At 39.7% G+C, this 14,399-nt stretch overlaps 1 protein-coding gene across 8 annotated transcripts in view; it reads right to left on the bottom strand.

Moving 5' to 3' along the window:
* Positions 1–14,399, bottom strand: part of LOC147628563 (uncharacterized) — an 88,859-nt gene that overhangs the window by 46,409 nt on the left and 28,051 nt on the right. For 4 of the 8 annotated variants that reach the window (XM_086813753.1, XM_086813754.1, XM_086813752.1 and 1 more), the window contains 2 exons: positions 13,253–13,404; positions 12,134–13,127 (listed from right to left, as the gene is read on the bottom strand). The exons of 1 other annotated variant lie outside the window; for it this stretch is intronic. In XM_086813753.1, the coding sequence (XP_086669879.1) occupies positions 12,864–13,127; positions 13,253–13,404 (416 nt within the window). In that variant the 3' untranslated portion in view covers positions 12,134–12,863. Of the gene's footprint in view, positions 1–12,133; positions 13,405–14,399 lie in introns of those variants that run through there. 3 more of the 8 variants (XR_015268140.1, XR_015268132.1, XR_015268138.1) reach the window with 1 other exon arrangement.

The raw sequence follows: 14,399 nt of genomic DNA, 5'->3' as shown, positions 1-14,399 counted from the left end.
TGGGGGTGCAATGTGCATTGTATGCATGCTATCAATTATATGTATCTTAATCTTAGAACACACATTTATGCATTCGTCTTGTCGTGATGCTAAAGGTTTAGCAAGGATTAAAAAACTTTCAGTCATCCTTTGCATTTAGCATGAATCGTCATGGATATCTTTATTTTCTAAAGTTAAAACAATAAACTACGTATATGATGATCTTTTGAGTTTGTGAACACGTCAATGAAATCCTTTCTCATTGTAAAAATTGATTGTACAAATTACCCTACATATTAGAACTGTGGATGAAATTCTCCATATACGAATGCTGACATTGGAAATAACAACAGCTATGGTAATGTCCGAAATCAGAGTGTATGAAAGATCAGAGCTGTAGAGACGTCAAAATGGTCTAGACAGTAGAACTGTGGGTGCAATCTCTGAGAAGGTAGACAGAATGAGCATGTTAAATCTTGGTCCTACAGAGCTTAATGGTGTTGGCACATTTTCTCCTTTCACCTCCACTAGTATGTTCTCATAAGCATCAAAGTGGACGACGTGCATATCTACTGCATCTGCTTTGACCGCAATATCTGGCTCACTAGGATTTAGAATTGACATGCTAATTCTGCCCATTGCCCAACTTTAGCCGTGACCTTCATACAAACTCTAATTGCGGGCATTACCATAGTTGTTATTTCCAATGTTAGCATTCATATATGGAGAGTTTCGTCCATAGTTATGATTGCAAGTCTCATTGTTTTTGTAGTCAGACCTTGCAAGATAGTTTCGAAGTAGTTTTCTGTTAGTGATGATCTTTTGTGTTTGTCAAGATAGTTTCGAAGTAGTTTGTCTGCTGATGTATGTTTTGTAATACGTGAGTGACTTTGTTGTTTTTTCATTTGTGTATTCATTGTTATATGCTTGCTTGAATAGGTTATTTGAGATGGAGGACAATGTTGGATCCAATGATACCTCCAATAGAGTCCAAATTCCAAATAGTAAAAAAAAAGGCACCTGGGATAGAGTGGCAATATGCAATTAACGTCGGTGATCGATTCATAGATTGGGAGTGTAAGCTATGCCATGCAGTAAAATCAGGTGGGGCGCCTCGACTAAGAGAACACTTTTTAGGCGGAGCGAAGAAAAAGTCATGTACCCACCCCTCTGCACCTGCAGTAGTGGCCAAATGTATAAGAGAAGAAATTCAAAAGAAAGATGCAAGAAAACATTACACTCCTACCGTTAATGTATCAAGTCAGTAATAACACTGTTGTTCTAATCATCAAACTCCGGCTACATCGCCTGCTTGTACTCCGAACGTCAATGTGTAACCAGAAAGTAATCTACCCAGTGCATCTTCTTGCAAGCGGAACTTTGACGTAGGAAATATACCCATGCGTCAAACTTCATTGCAAGAAAGCCTACGTCAAGGTCGGCTCGATGATGCACAACTCGCCCTTGCTGAAGCGATCTACTTTTCTGGGAGTGCTATGATGATGGTGGATAGTAAGCATTGGAAGAGAGCATGGAAGAAAATTGGTGAGTTTGGACCAGGGTTTTCATCGCCTACGTACCATGCTATGCGAAATGATCTATTAGAGAAATGTTGTGCGCAAGTAAAAGAACGTGTACAAAGAATAATTCTTAGCAATATAGAGCTTTCTGGATGTAGTATAGTAAGTGATGGATGGTCCAATGTACAAAGAAAACCATTAATTAATATAATGGTTATTTCACCTAGAGGTGAGACTTTCATCTGTGCCGTGGATTCTGGTGGTTCAATCAAAACTAGGGCTTACATTGCTCAAGTCATTGGCTCTGTGATAGAGGAAGTGGGTGCCAAAAATGTAGTCCAAATCGTCATGGACAATGCAAAGAATTGCAAGAATGCATCCAAAATCCAAAATCGGCACTATCCACATGTTTTTCCGGTAGGCTGTAATACTCATAGTTTGAATCTTGTATTAAAAGATTGGTATAAAAGTGATGATACCAAATGGTTTGCCTCAATCGTCGACACTGCTGCCATCTTGTGAGATTCATGTTCAAGAGACAGAGAGTGTTAGATATTTTTCGACCTCGCATGTCAGTTATGTTAAAGCTTCCAGCGGAGACTAGGTTTTGCACTCACTTTTACACTTTTGAGTCTCTTCTTCGAAATAAAGATGCAGTTTGCAAAACATTTACATGCATGACATTTCATGACTGGGAGAGCACTCAACCTGAAAAAGTGAAAGAGAAAATCAAAGTCTTGAAGGCAGCGCTTACGAGAAGAAGTTGGTGGAACAGTGTGATGGATGCATACCATGTAATGATGCCTGTTATGTATGCCATACGAAATCTTGATCAAAGAGCGCCTAATCTCGGGAAAGCATGGATGCAATGGTGGACTGTCCAATGGAGTTTGGAGTGTCCTGAGAAATTAGAGCATTCAGTGGCGGTGGAAAAGCAATGGCGTGTACCATTCTCCAGTAGACAAAGAAAAGTCCTATTGAAGTACTTCCATGCTAGATGGATCGGAGCGCATTCACCACTACACAGTGCTGCTTACATACTAGATCCTGAATCCTGGAATATGGATTTGATGTCCAACGTTGAGGTGCGTCAAGATTTTTATAAAGTGGTAAACACTTTTTATAATAATGTTGATGATCGTGTAAAGTGCATAAAGGAGATGACCTCATTTCGATTGAAAGAGGGTTTATTTTTCAACTCCCTTGTTCAACAAATGGCTAAAGAGCAGCCTGCATGGAAGTGGTATGATGAATGGTGGTGAGCACTATGCTTTATTGCGCACCTTGCGATGAAGGTTCTAAGTCAGTGCTCTTCAAACTCAGGCTCAGAAAGAAATTGGAGCATGTACAAATATATTCACAGTACTATTTGCAAATCGAGCAGATAAACTTGTTTACATGTATTGCAATGAAAAGATCTTGCGAGACATTGAAAGCGAAGAGTATGAAGAAGATATGCCCAGATGGATGTACGATTATGATGATGTAGTAGACGAGAACTTTGATGTTGGACGTACATCGTGCACTAGCCTTGAGATAGAAGACAATTTGGACATTGACTTAGATGAGCTTAATTTAGCAGACGAGAGGGTAAACGGTGAAAGAATTTTGGAGCAAGATACTGACATAGAGGAAGAAGCCATTTCATTAATTTCATAAAAAATAATTGTACAAATGATTGTATTTGGAGAAATTATCAATACAAAAGTAGGATTTATGTCTTTCTTAGCTTTCATCTTGAAATAAATTGCGAATTGCACTAGGAGTTGCATCTAAAGGTCCTGGTGGTTTATATTCGCTAGCCATGCCGAACACTGTATAAATACCTTGATTTATTGGGACACTACACAATGCACATGTGGAAATACTTTGCATGTGCCTCACTAAACATATTAAGTGGTAGTAGTGTCCACAGGGTAGTATATACTGGCCGCTCCACCCATCGAATACTTTGTAACATACAGGACATTGGGGGGTGGAGGAACTAGTAGCCTCAGCAAAAACTCCCACAAGATCAGGATGTACCAAAAAATGAGAGATGTGGTTCCCTTGGCGCACAGGAGCTATACGCGAAGAGAGGGTCTGTACATCTTGGCTGATCTTTGTGAGCTGCTCTTGAATCCCTCTATTGGCCGGGGGAGGAGTTGATGCTTGAGATAATCGTACAGCTTCTTTCTCCTTCTCTGCTAGCTGTGCCCCTAAGCTTTCTTTGACCTTATTTAACTCCAATCCAGCGCCCTCCACCATGAGAGCAAGTTCCTCCCTTGTGAATGTCACTGTCTCTTCACGTATGTCGTGGGTGCTGACAGTGGCCTCTCTGGAGGCGAAGTCCACTGGAGTTTCTAGGATAAATTGTGCATATAGCATCTTAGCAAAATAGAGTGGAGCTTCAGCGTTATGGAGAGGACGACCATACACCTCCAAGAAAATGCGCTCGGCATTACTTTTGATATCATTATGAGTGCAACGCGAAACCTTCCATCTTCCATTCTTAATCTCGCTATCTAGACATGGCCATATTTCCTTGATCATCTCTGTGGTTACGCGTTTATTTATGTCTTTCCATTGGGCATAAGTAGGATTTGTCCATTTCGACAACCTGCATGCTGTTCTTGTAGCTTTGCGGGCTGTCAGTCCATGTGCAAGGGTCTTCATTCGCTCATATGCCTTCTTGGCTAACTCTTGATGCTCGTTTGCTTGTGCTTTTGTCATATCTACGTGAACGTAAATGACTTTAGGATTTTAATGAACTATAAAGATCGACGTAAGATAAATTGACCATTACCCTCAAAAACTTAAAGTTTAACACCACGAGATGAGATATGAATTGCAAAGACTCGATGAGAAATATCCACTTGACTCAAAGAATATTTCAAACAATGCGCGCACATCAAATTTTGAAGAGAAAACATAAACTTAAACACCACAAGAGGAGAGAGAGATTGCAAAGACTCAATGAGAAAATATTTCAAACAGTGCACACATATCAAATTTTAAAGAGAGACAAACAAAGAGCCATTCTTGAAACTAAATCTCCTGATACTGTTGAATTACAAAATTGGGGTGAATGACACCGATAGCTCTACAAGAGGACGTTGTGCCCTCGTCGGGTCAGTATTTAGTGATCTAAAAAATTTCGCTACTTGCAAAACAGATTTTTGCTTAGGTAGACACATCCAATTTTTGACTCTATAAATAATAGTATCCATGGTAACTTTGTCGTAGGAACTATTGTCCATCCACAACTCTTGTACTTTTTGCCAAAAGTCATATAAAATTTGTAATAAATACCCTAAAGCAAAAACATCAGATGCAGGAGTGTATGCATTTGCCAAAAACGGATCAAAAATTTTCGGGGCTATCCACGGCCGTTTATTTCGCTCTCTATCTGCGTAGGAGACCGCCTCTGCCACCTTCTCAGGGTTCTTGTCTGCTTCAAATACAAAATTGAGAGACATCCGTTTTTTGGGCACTCTCAGCAGTAACCCCCAATCGATAATACCTACGCTTGGCTTCAACTCTTTTGTAAAATCCAACACTACATTGAATGGATGTAGGTCGGTATGTACAATTCCTACCAAATGTGCTGCCGCTAGGCCTTCCACCAAGGCATGCATAATATGTGGCATGGTTATTACTATTTGTTTTATTTTAGAAAGTTCTAGATGACTTAAAGGAATATTATCGCGCGGGGTTTTCTCCATCCTTGATCCAAACGGAAAATTGCTCTAGTGAACTCACTGAATATGAAGGGGACCTTCAGAAGAGTATCACCAAGCGAGCCGCCATTATAGTATGGGAAAATAGTGATCCAAGGAGATTCTTTTGTGAAGGCAATACACCTGACAATTGATGGGTGTAGAACCTGCATGCCTTGCTCTGCCTGGAAGCTCTCAAGCTTGGCGCTGCCTTCTCCTTTGTAGTGCTTTCCGCAAAAAGTAATGTGCTCTGTGGCAAAAATGATATACCTCTAACTGTATACTCTTTTACTGTGCTAAAAACACCAGAGCCTATTGTTCGCCCTTCGACTAGAGCCTCGTGCGGGACGCCAATGAGGTGTGTACACATAGAATTGTAGATTGTGCGATTAATGGCACCCGTCCCACTCGCATCTGGCTGGCTGGACGTTGCAACGACATCCTGGGCAATGCGCACTCTTTTGGGGAGTGACTTTGCATCCAACGCCTTCATGCGCTTGCTCTTTGCTCTTTGCTCGCTCCATACAGCGTCCCATAACTGTAGACGATGCATATTAGCTTCAGGCGGGGTAGCATCTCTAAGATCATTGCATGCTACACGCATGCTCCCCAAAATAGTTCGTGTTATATGTTGATGGTTGAAGTCTGCTATCTTTTGTCTATCAAGCAACTCAGTGTTGCCTCCGAAGTCGACGCTGTGCATTTTTCCATATCTGCTCTAATAGATCTCGCATGGGTATCTCAGACTCATTGATTTTTTTGACGATGTCTTCTGAACATTGTGACACTGTGATGACTGCTTCAATGCGAATTACTCGTAGAACGATTTTACGCTCTTCAGGGGAAAGCATGGTGGTCATCTTCGCAAATCTAGCAAATATCACTAAACACAACAAAAAAGGAATATCAAACAACATTACTGAAATCAACATCAAGCAATACATCATCGAACGTGAGAGAACTGCAACAAGTGTATCATTACTTATCAATGATCAAACAAAAACGGAATATCAAACAATATTACTGAAATCAACATCATGCAATACATCATCAAACGTGAGACAACCGCAACAAGTGTATCATTACTTATCAATGATCAAACAAAAACGGAATATCAAATAATATTACTGAACTCAACATCATGCAATACATTATCGAACGTGAGACAACTGCAACAAGTGCATCATTACTTATCAATGTTTATCGAACATGAGACAATCGCAACAAGTGTATCATTACTTATCAATGATCGAACAAGTGCATCAGACATAAGCTTCTATACATAATCACTAGAGAGCATCATCAATACATGAGCTTCATTACTAGAATCGAGAGAGAGAGAGAGAGAGTTGTGGAGTCGTGTGTATCGATACGTGTGCAGATGAGAGAGTCAACATTGAGTGACTAGAGAGTGAGAGATGATAAAGCCAAAGGTAATGCAACTAATAGTATACATTAAGACAAGTTGTAAAAGTGTTTAAAAGAGAATCTTGCTAGAGTGAGTGGCACACACTTTACCCAACTCCCTCTCTCTATCTTCTTTTCGTGTGCCTGCTCCTCTCTCTTTCTACTACAGTCATTTTACTTTGTAAACATCTTCTATGTATCTCAAAAGTCTATTTTTGACAAGAAAGTGCCATACCCAAAAACCTACACTTACATAATAAAAGCTATCGTTAGATTTTGGAGTGTCTTATACATGTTGCACTCCTCATCTACACACCTACCATGAGAGAGAGAGAGAGAGAGAGTTGTGAAGTGTATCATGAGAGAGAGAGAGGGAGAGGGGGAGGAAGAGAGAGAGAGTTGTGACAGATAGAGAGAGGAAACATTAGATGACATTTTTAATAGTTTTGTGAGTTCCTAAAGAGAGAAATCGTGACACAGAGAGAGAGAGAGAGAGAGAGAGAGTTGTGAAATGTATCGAGAGCGAGAGAGAGAGAGAGTTGTGAAGTGTATCATGAGAGAGAGAGAGAGGGGGGAGGAAGAGAGAGAGAGTCGTGACAGATAGAGAGAGAGGGAACATTAGATGACATTTTCAATAGTTTTGTGAGTTCCTAAAGAGAGGAAAATAATGTTTAGTATTGTTTTATATTTTAAGAAAATAGAGGGAGAAAAGGTAATTTATTAGGGATTATGTATATTTTAAGAGAAAAAAAAGAACTCCTCATCTACACACCTATTGTGAGACAGAGAGAGAGAGAGAGAGAGAGAGAGAGAGAGAGAGAGAGTTGTGAAGTGTATCATGAGTGAGAGAGAGAGAGAGAGAGAGAGAGTTGTGAAGTGTATCGCGAGAGAGAGAGAGAGTTGTGAAGTGTATCATGAGAGAGAGAGAGAGAGGGGGGGGGGAGGAAGAGAGAGAGAGAGAGAGAGAGAGAGAGAGAGAGAGAGAGATATTCATTTTTATGAGTCACGACATCATGAAATTAAACTTAAAGACAATATGATGTAAACTTTGATCCATGAAATACTCATGCCGCGTTACCAACCAAGTATCGCATGGATCACACACAATAAAAAAATACAAGCCGCATCAAGCAAATTTACGACATTTTTTCGACTGCGTTAACGATCAAATGCCGCAATATGCAAAAAACAATATATGCACTAGCGGACGACACCAACTTGCCGCGTTAACGACAAAATGCCGTCCGAATCTATGGGAATACGAATAGGATATGGACATACACTGGCCGCGTTACCGACCATATGCCCGCATTTGACAAAGAGAAGGGAAGGGAAGGTGACATCGCCATAACGATACTATGCTTGCCGCGTTACCGACTAGTACCGCTACGGCGTGCCATACTTACCATTGGACACAAACCAGCCGTGTTACCGACTATGTGCCCCACGATAAGCACCATTCCAAAGAATGGCCTTACACACACACACACACCCCCCTCGTGTGGCGGACCACCCACATCTTGCCACGCATTGCGACCATGGGCGACTGCCCGCACGAACACACACACACCCACATACACACACACACACCCACAACTGTCATTACCTGTGTATACTGTCAGCAATGAACTCCCAAAGGGCCCCCCGGGCCCGTATATATACAAAAATGTAGCCCGCCGGGGTTTTAAAATTCACAGCGGGACTACCGGGTATTGCAAAAATCTTGGCGAAATTTTAGCCGGTTACCAGGGAACCTCCCACCGACTTTTTTGGGAACATGTTAACATGTTAATAACATGTTAACACATGTTATTAACAAAAAAAAATTGTGATCACGTGAATATAAAATCATTGATTGAAACTCAAGCACATGTACATAATCAATAAGATCAACAAGCCAGGGCACTTTTTATCCCATTGGGTTCTTTTCCCTTGGCCAAATCTGGTGTCCAGCACCACATTTCTTTTCTTTTTCAAGTTTAATAAAGTTCTCACAAGGAAAGCTTCAAGATACATAAACCAAGCATAGCAATAGGATCTTCTACTAGAGTTCATGTTCAAGTCAAAGAGTGATTAGGTTCTTCTAGACACAACAACTCACTAGTGGACTACCTCAACTAAGCACTTTTATGAGCTTATGCTACAAAACTATTGTTATTATGACAGATGTAATAAACTATGGCAGTTTTCTTTCACTGATAAATGGTGGATTAGAACACTTCAAAAGACCTAGTCTTTAAACATTCAGTTCAAGTTTAAATGCTTTTTGAGGAAATTACACATTGTATGTTTGCCTATGGGATGCCAACTGCTGAGAAGAGGGTTCCCTAATGTGGTAGATGTGGTAAGTCTAAAGAGATATATAAACATGCATTCTAGTAATGCCCCCCTATTAAATTTAGTATTTGTCTCATAGGCCACATTGGCCTTTTGTAGACGTAAGTATCTCTCTCTCTCTCTCTCTCTCTCTCTCTCTCTCTCTCCTTTGAATTGGCTTCAATAAGACCATGCTTAGTTTACATGAACATGCTAATAGAATTTCTCAAAAACGTATAGGCTATTTAAGATGCTCAAGTATTTCCCTTTCTCTACCTTTTTTAGGGGAGCTAGTGAGAGTGTTTCCTTCTTATAGTCTTACGTTTAGCAACTCCAAAGGCTTGTACAAACGTACCTCTCCATCATTCTCCAGCTAAGAGAAATCTACCATTGCAAGGACTCAAATATTTTGTAACTCTCTCTCTCTCTCTCTCTCTCTCATTTACACACACATAGACACAAAGCACACCACACCACACACACAAAACACACACGTACACATACATACAAACATACACACAAAAATTAAATAAAAATATTATAAATGAGAGAGAGATTATGTTGTCTATGTGTATATCTGGTAAGAGAAAGAGACTTCAAAAAAAAGAGGGAGAAAGCAAAATAGATCCCGAATGAAAGAAATCACGTGTGTATATTTGAGAGATTTAATATTGGAATGTAGTGGCAACACACATTCTAGATTTTTTAAGATCTTCAATTAATAGTAAGAGACAAAGACATGAACTATTTTTTCTATACTTATTAACTATAAAGGTTTATCCATTGGACAAATTACACAGGGAAGTTTTGTTCCAATGTACATCTTTGGGTAATTGCAGTTGAGAGAAGGGGTGGATTTTTAAGTAGAGCCAGTTGTGCATTTTCCCCCACGTACTAAAACATATCTCCACAAGAACACAAGCCCTCTTTAAAATGATGCACACGATAGTCATCCTGAACAATGATCTCCTCTCGAGTTTAGCAATGATGGGGTTTCAAGTCTAGTTCCAATTGGGTAAATAGCTGTCTAGTTTTACTATATGCATTCATTAACGTACTCACAATAAAAAGACCTCTTTCAAAATTGGTTTTTAGGACCTTGATGTGCAATTGATGGTACATATATTTTTACCATAACTCACTTTCTTTCATTATTTTTGTAGAAAACACAAGTGGATACAAAAACGAGGTGCTAATTCATTCTCTATATCTATTACATGGCTAATAAAAAAACAAAGAAATAAACGAAGACATGTTCAGGAATATTATTTAAAAAAATGTAGAACGGCCAATTGAAAAAAAAATTGTATTCGAAAGCAACATTCAAGAGATAAATGAGGAAAATAACCATTCCATTAAAGATACAACGTGAAAATGGATCAAAAAGAGTTGTTACCATGAAAAGATCGTTGAGTCCTTCCTTGTCTCAAGCTAACTCCTCCATTCTTGAATGAATCGATGAATCTTCCAGACTCAATAATGCGATGCTTAACCCATTCATATACACAAAACTACCTTCCCATTCTTGTATCGCTACCCATGCACTATAGCTGAAAAGGCCAGCCTGTCAAAAAGTGTAAAGTGTATATGTATATTTTTTTTAAAATGCGACTGCTTTTCAAGGTACCATACTGCTGTGTATGTATTAGAGGCCCCATAGTTATGCGGCTAGGGTGTCAATGTGAAGAGCATATGGTTGTCAAATTGCAATTAGAATATCATTATTCAATTTTTCAATAACAAAATTCAACATGAAAAATTATCTAATCTAGTAATTAAGGCATTTTTCTTTTTCTTTAATGCATGTCTTTCAGTTTGAAGAGGTTCAAATGCCGTGCAAGGTTGGGCACACAATTATTTGAAGATAACAACTTACTACCTACTAAACATCAATTGGAACCTTTTAGCTAGTGCAGTGAAAATGATTATGTGCTTGCTCATTTTCATGTTTGTATTATGCAATACCGATTTTTGAATGTCACGTGCAAATTTGTGAATGGGGATTAGTGCGTGCCTGTACACAATTATGTTGCACCAATTTACATAACCATTAGTGATGGGGGCAATGTAGAGGGTCTTGCTGCAGAGGAAATTTTTCAAATTGTTACATACTTTGAAGACTGATTCTCATGTAAATAAACCTTGTGCATCTTTGTACATAGAAGGTTGTTTCTTATAATGTGTAGAGAATGTTCTCTTGTGTTTGAACTACTTTACATCACATAGATTCTTGGGGAGGGGGGTAGCTAAGCTCGCAACCTCAATCATCAAGATGAAAGCAATATAAAATTTGATGATACATTCTCCATGCCCCTTAAGTATCAAGAAGTTTTAGACAATTTTCCACCATAATTCCCGCTTCACGGATTACGACGTACAGTGGCTGGTATAGCATGCGTAGAAAGTACAAGCACTCGTACAAGTACAATGGCTAGAAATCATGAGATTGTGCAAGGGAGGCACCGCATACGTAGCTAGGTGCGGCGAGGGGATTGTGGAACTAGATAGGTGAGGTGGGGCACAACCAATCCCTTTTCCAAAAGGGAAAATGTCCAAAACTTCTTGTGTAAGAAGCTTGCTCTTTTGTGAGTTGTTTTGTTTTGTAGTGACTATGAATGCATGAGAAATCATCAAGCTTTGCCATGCTTTAACATGGCCTAACTTTTGATATTGTCTTTTTGGTTTTCTTTCTAGGTTTATAGAGGCCCAAAAGAATTACTCTGCAGTTACAGCAAGAGTTTTTGCGTCAATGATTCACGCTGCTCGCATCAAAGTGATCAAAAGAGGTAGCTTTGGCAGTAATTTCCCTAGGGCTCACACATGGGCATATGGGCATCACTCAGGCCAATGAGCGCCCAAGACTAGCGTCCCCCAATCTAGTAGACAATCATATCATTTTGACGCACATGAATGCGTGACATAAGTGTGCACTTACGTCGTTTCTTTGTATGACTAACAAGGTAAGGTTATATATGAATGTTCATATGACCAAAAACATAGATGAGATTAAAAAAATAGAGACTTTCTTATGCTACACCCGGATGACACAAACATCTATCCAGTTTGGCTTGCTATGGCTATATCTGACATTGAAAAACACATACTTTAAGCAACCACACAAAACGACAACTTAAACAATAGATAATAACAGATTCTTTTGTGTACTTGCAAAGCAGCACAATACGAAGAGCGTCTAGAAAAGCACTCGTGAATTATGAATGGGTCACGTAAAGCTACTGCTTTACTATCATACATAGTCATTACAAAAACACTTTCCTTCTTCAAAATGATGACGGAAGTTGGCATCCCAGAACAATTGTCCGCATCTCTATCTTGTGATGTAGCAACATGGCAATCACCACCCATCCGCATATTCTTTGTGGTAGGTACAATTTCTCTTTTAGGTGTATTGATGAGGCAACATGCAAGGGCATAGGAAATGTTCTGTGACACCCAATGCAAACATGTGGGTGCAAACCTAGAGAGTACCGTTGCTGTGACATTTTATGAGCATTATCTTCTAGCTTTGCATGAATACATTTGATTTGTGCACAATGTGTGTCCCCAACAGAAAATGCATGATCAATGTTACTTGTGTTGACCCACCAACTACGCCCCGTCTTCTTCCGTGCTTTGTTCCAAATTCTCATGGCTTCAATGTTTCTTACCATCTCTTGCATGCTAGATATTTGCCATGAGAATATAAGCTGGCCCATCGCTTTTGTCCAGCTGTACTGCCCGTTCAAAGGCCATCTCCCACATTTTTTTCTGGAAAGCACCCAATAGGGCATGTCAGATTACTGAATAATCAAAAGCTGAACAATCAGTTCAAAGGCCAGCATGCACCCAATAGGGCATGCCAGATTACCGATAACCATCAAAATATGGCATATCCTGCATCAGTCATCCTGTTTTTTTAAGGTGCCCTGAACGCCCAAAAAGGTCAACCATGCCACGTGTAACACTCTAGATCTAGCTTCACATCATATTTGGTGCTAATATTCATAAAAAGTGCTTGGCCCTCTGCTAGTAGACCTAAATGACTACACACAGTAAACACACAAGAAATTGTCAATGCATTTGGAAGGATGCCCTCACGCTCTATCTGTTCCAGAAGAATACCCATTGGAAAATCCAAAGAAAGGTATCCTGCATCTTTTGATGCACTTTCAACATCCTCATGTGCAGACATGCAATATGGGAGAGACTGAAAGTAAAAACATGCAGCATGAAGAAATTATTAAGCCTCCTATCCTTCTAAACAACTCACCAGATTTTCAGAAACAACCACAAGATCAGTAAATGATAAAATGTAATTACTCAAATGTTTACCTCCAAAATATACACAGTATTCACACCAATACCTATTCCCACTAAAAAGGGCCCAACAATCATAGCTCTGCTGTCGCATTGCATCAAACTGCCAATTTTATTCCCTTCTTGAAACAAACACTTGACAGAATCCCAGGCAGCGGCAAAATTACCTACAAAAGTCCGAGGCAATCATGAGGTTGGAAACGTGGACTGTAGCAAAATTTTCTCTGCTTGCACTAGATTAGCATACACGAATCCAACCCCAAAACCTCTGCTGCATGTATTACCAAGAATCCAAAACCCCAAAATTTTCTCTGCTTGCACTAGATTAGCAGAGAACAACACACTTTAAGTATGCATACAAATGTAACACTGTTGGGCAAGGCAATTTCTAAAAGAGTTTAAGAGCATGATGACCTTCACCAGCTTGAGAATACCCTAAGATCATCACATTCCATGGGACAACATTTTGATTTGGGGAATCATCAACACTGTCTGTGTTTCCATGGATGCGGTCTGGAGGTTCCCATCTTTGCTATTGAGGGATGTTGACATGCTACTAAGTCTATCAAGCTCATGTTTTTTATCTCCCAAACTATTTGTCAACAAAGGTGAAGGACCACGGGTCCACGAGTGTTTGAAAATAGGGGAGCATTATTGCTGTGAGCAAAGTTAGCCAATAGTGAGGCTTGAAACTGAGTACCAGATGGAGGGGTTTCATTGGCTATCATAGAATTGGCATCCATACCTGAAGCTAGATCTTGAGATAGGGGTTGACCATAAAGAGAAGCAAAGACATAATCTGATCAATATTTCTTGTAAGGCTGGCAAGGGCTAGCTGATTCCTAAGATTTACATGAGTTTGACTTGTTTTAAGGCTTGAACTATCAAAGGCCATGGCTACCTTCAGGGCCATCAACAAGACGTCGGGTGTGTTACTATGGATACGATCATGACTATTGTTAAACTTGAGATGGTTGGATATATCATCTATAGATGAGCCATTGAAACTTTCCGAATTTCTACCATTTGGCTATGAACAGTAATCGGGCAAAATCCATCATAAATCCCACCATGCGGAATACCATGGATGTTTACAGGGCTAAAGTCATCAAAAAACACACCCCCACCATATCCATCGATTGATACCTCGCCAACTGAGCAT

This window comes from Cibotium barometz, chromosome 19 (genome assembly GCF_041138505.1).
Source record: "Cibotium barometz isolate CiBa-2024 chromosome 19, ASM4113850v1, whole genome shotgun sequence".
Lineage (NCBI taxonomy): Eukaryota > Viridiplantae > Streptophyta > Polypodiopsida > Cyatheales > Cibotiaceae > Cibotium > Cibotium barometz.
Note: the sequence above shows the minus strand (reverse complement) of the source record. Positions and strands in the feature narration are given on the sequence as shown.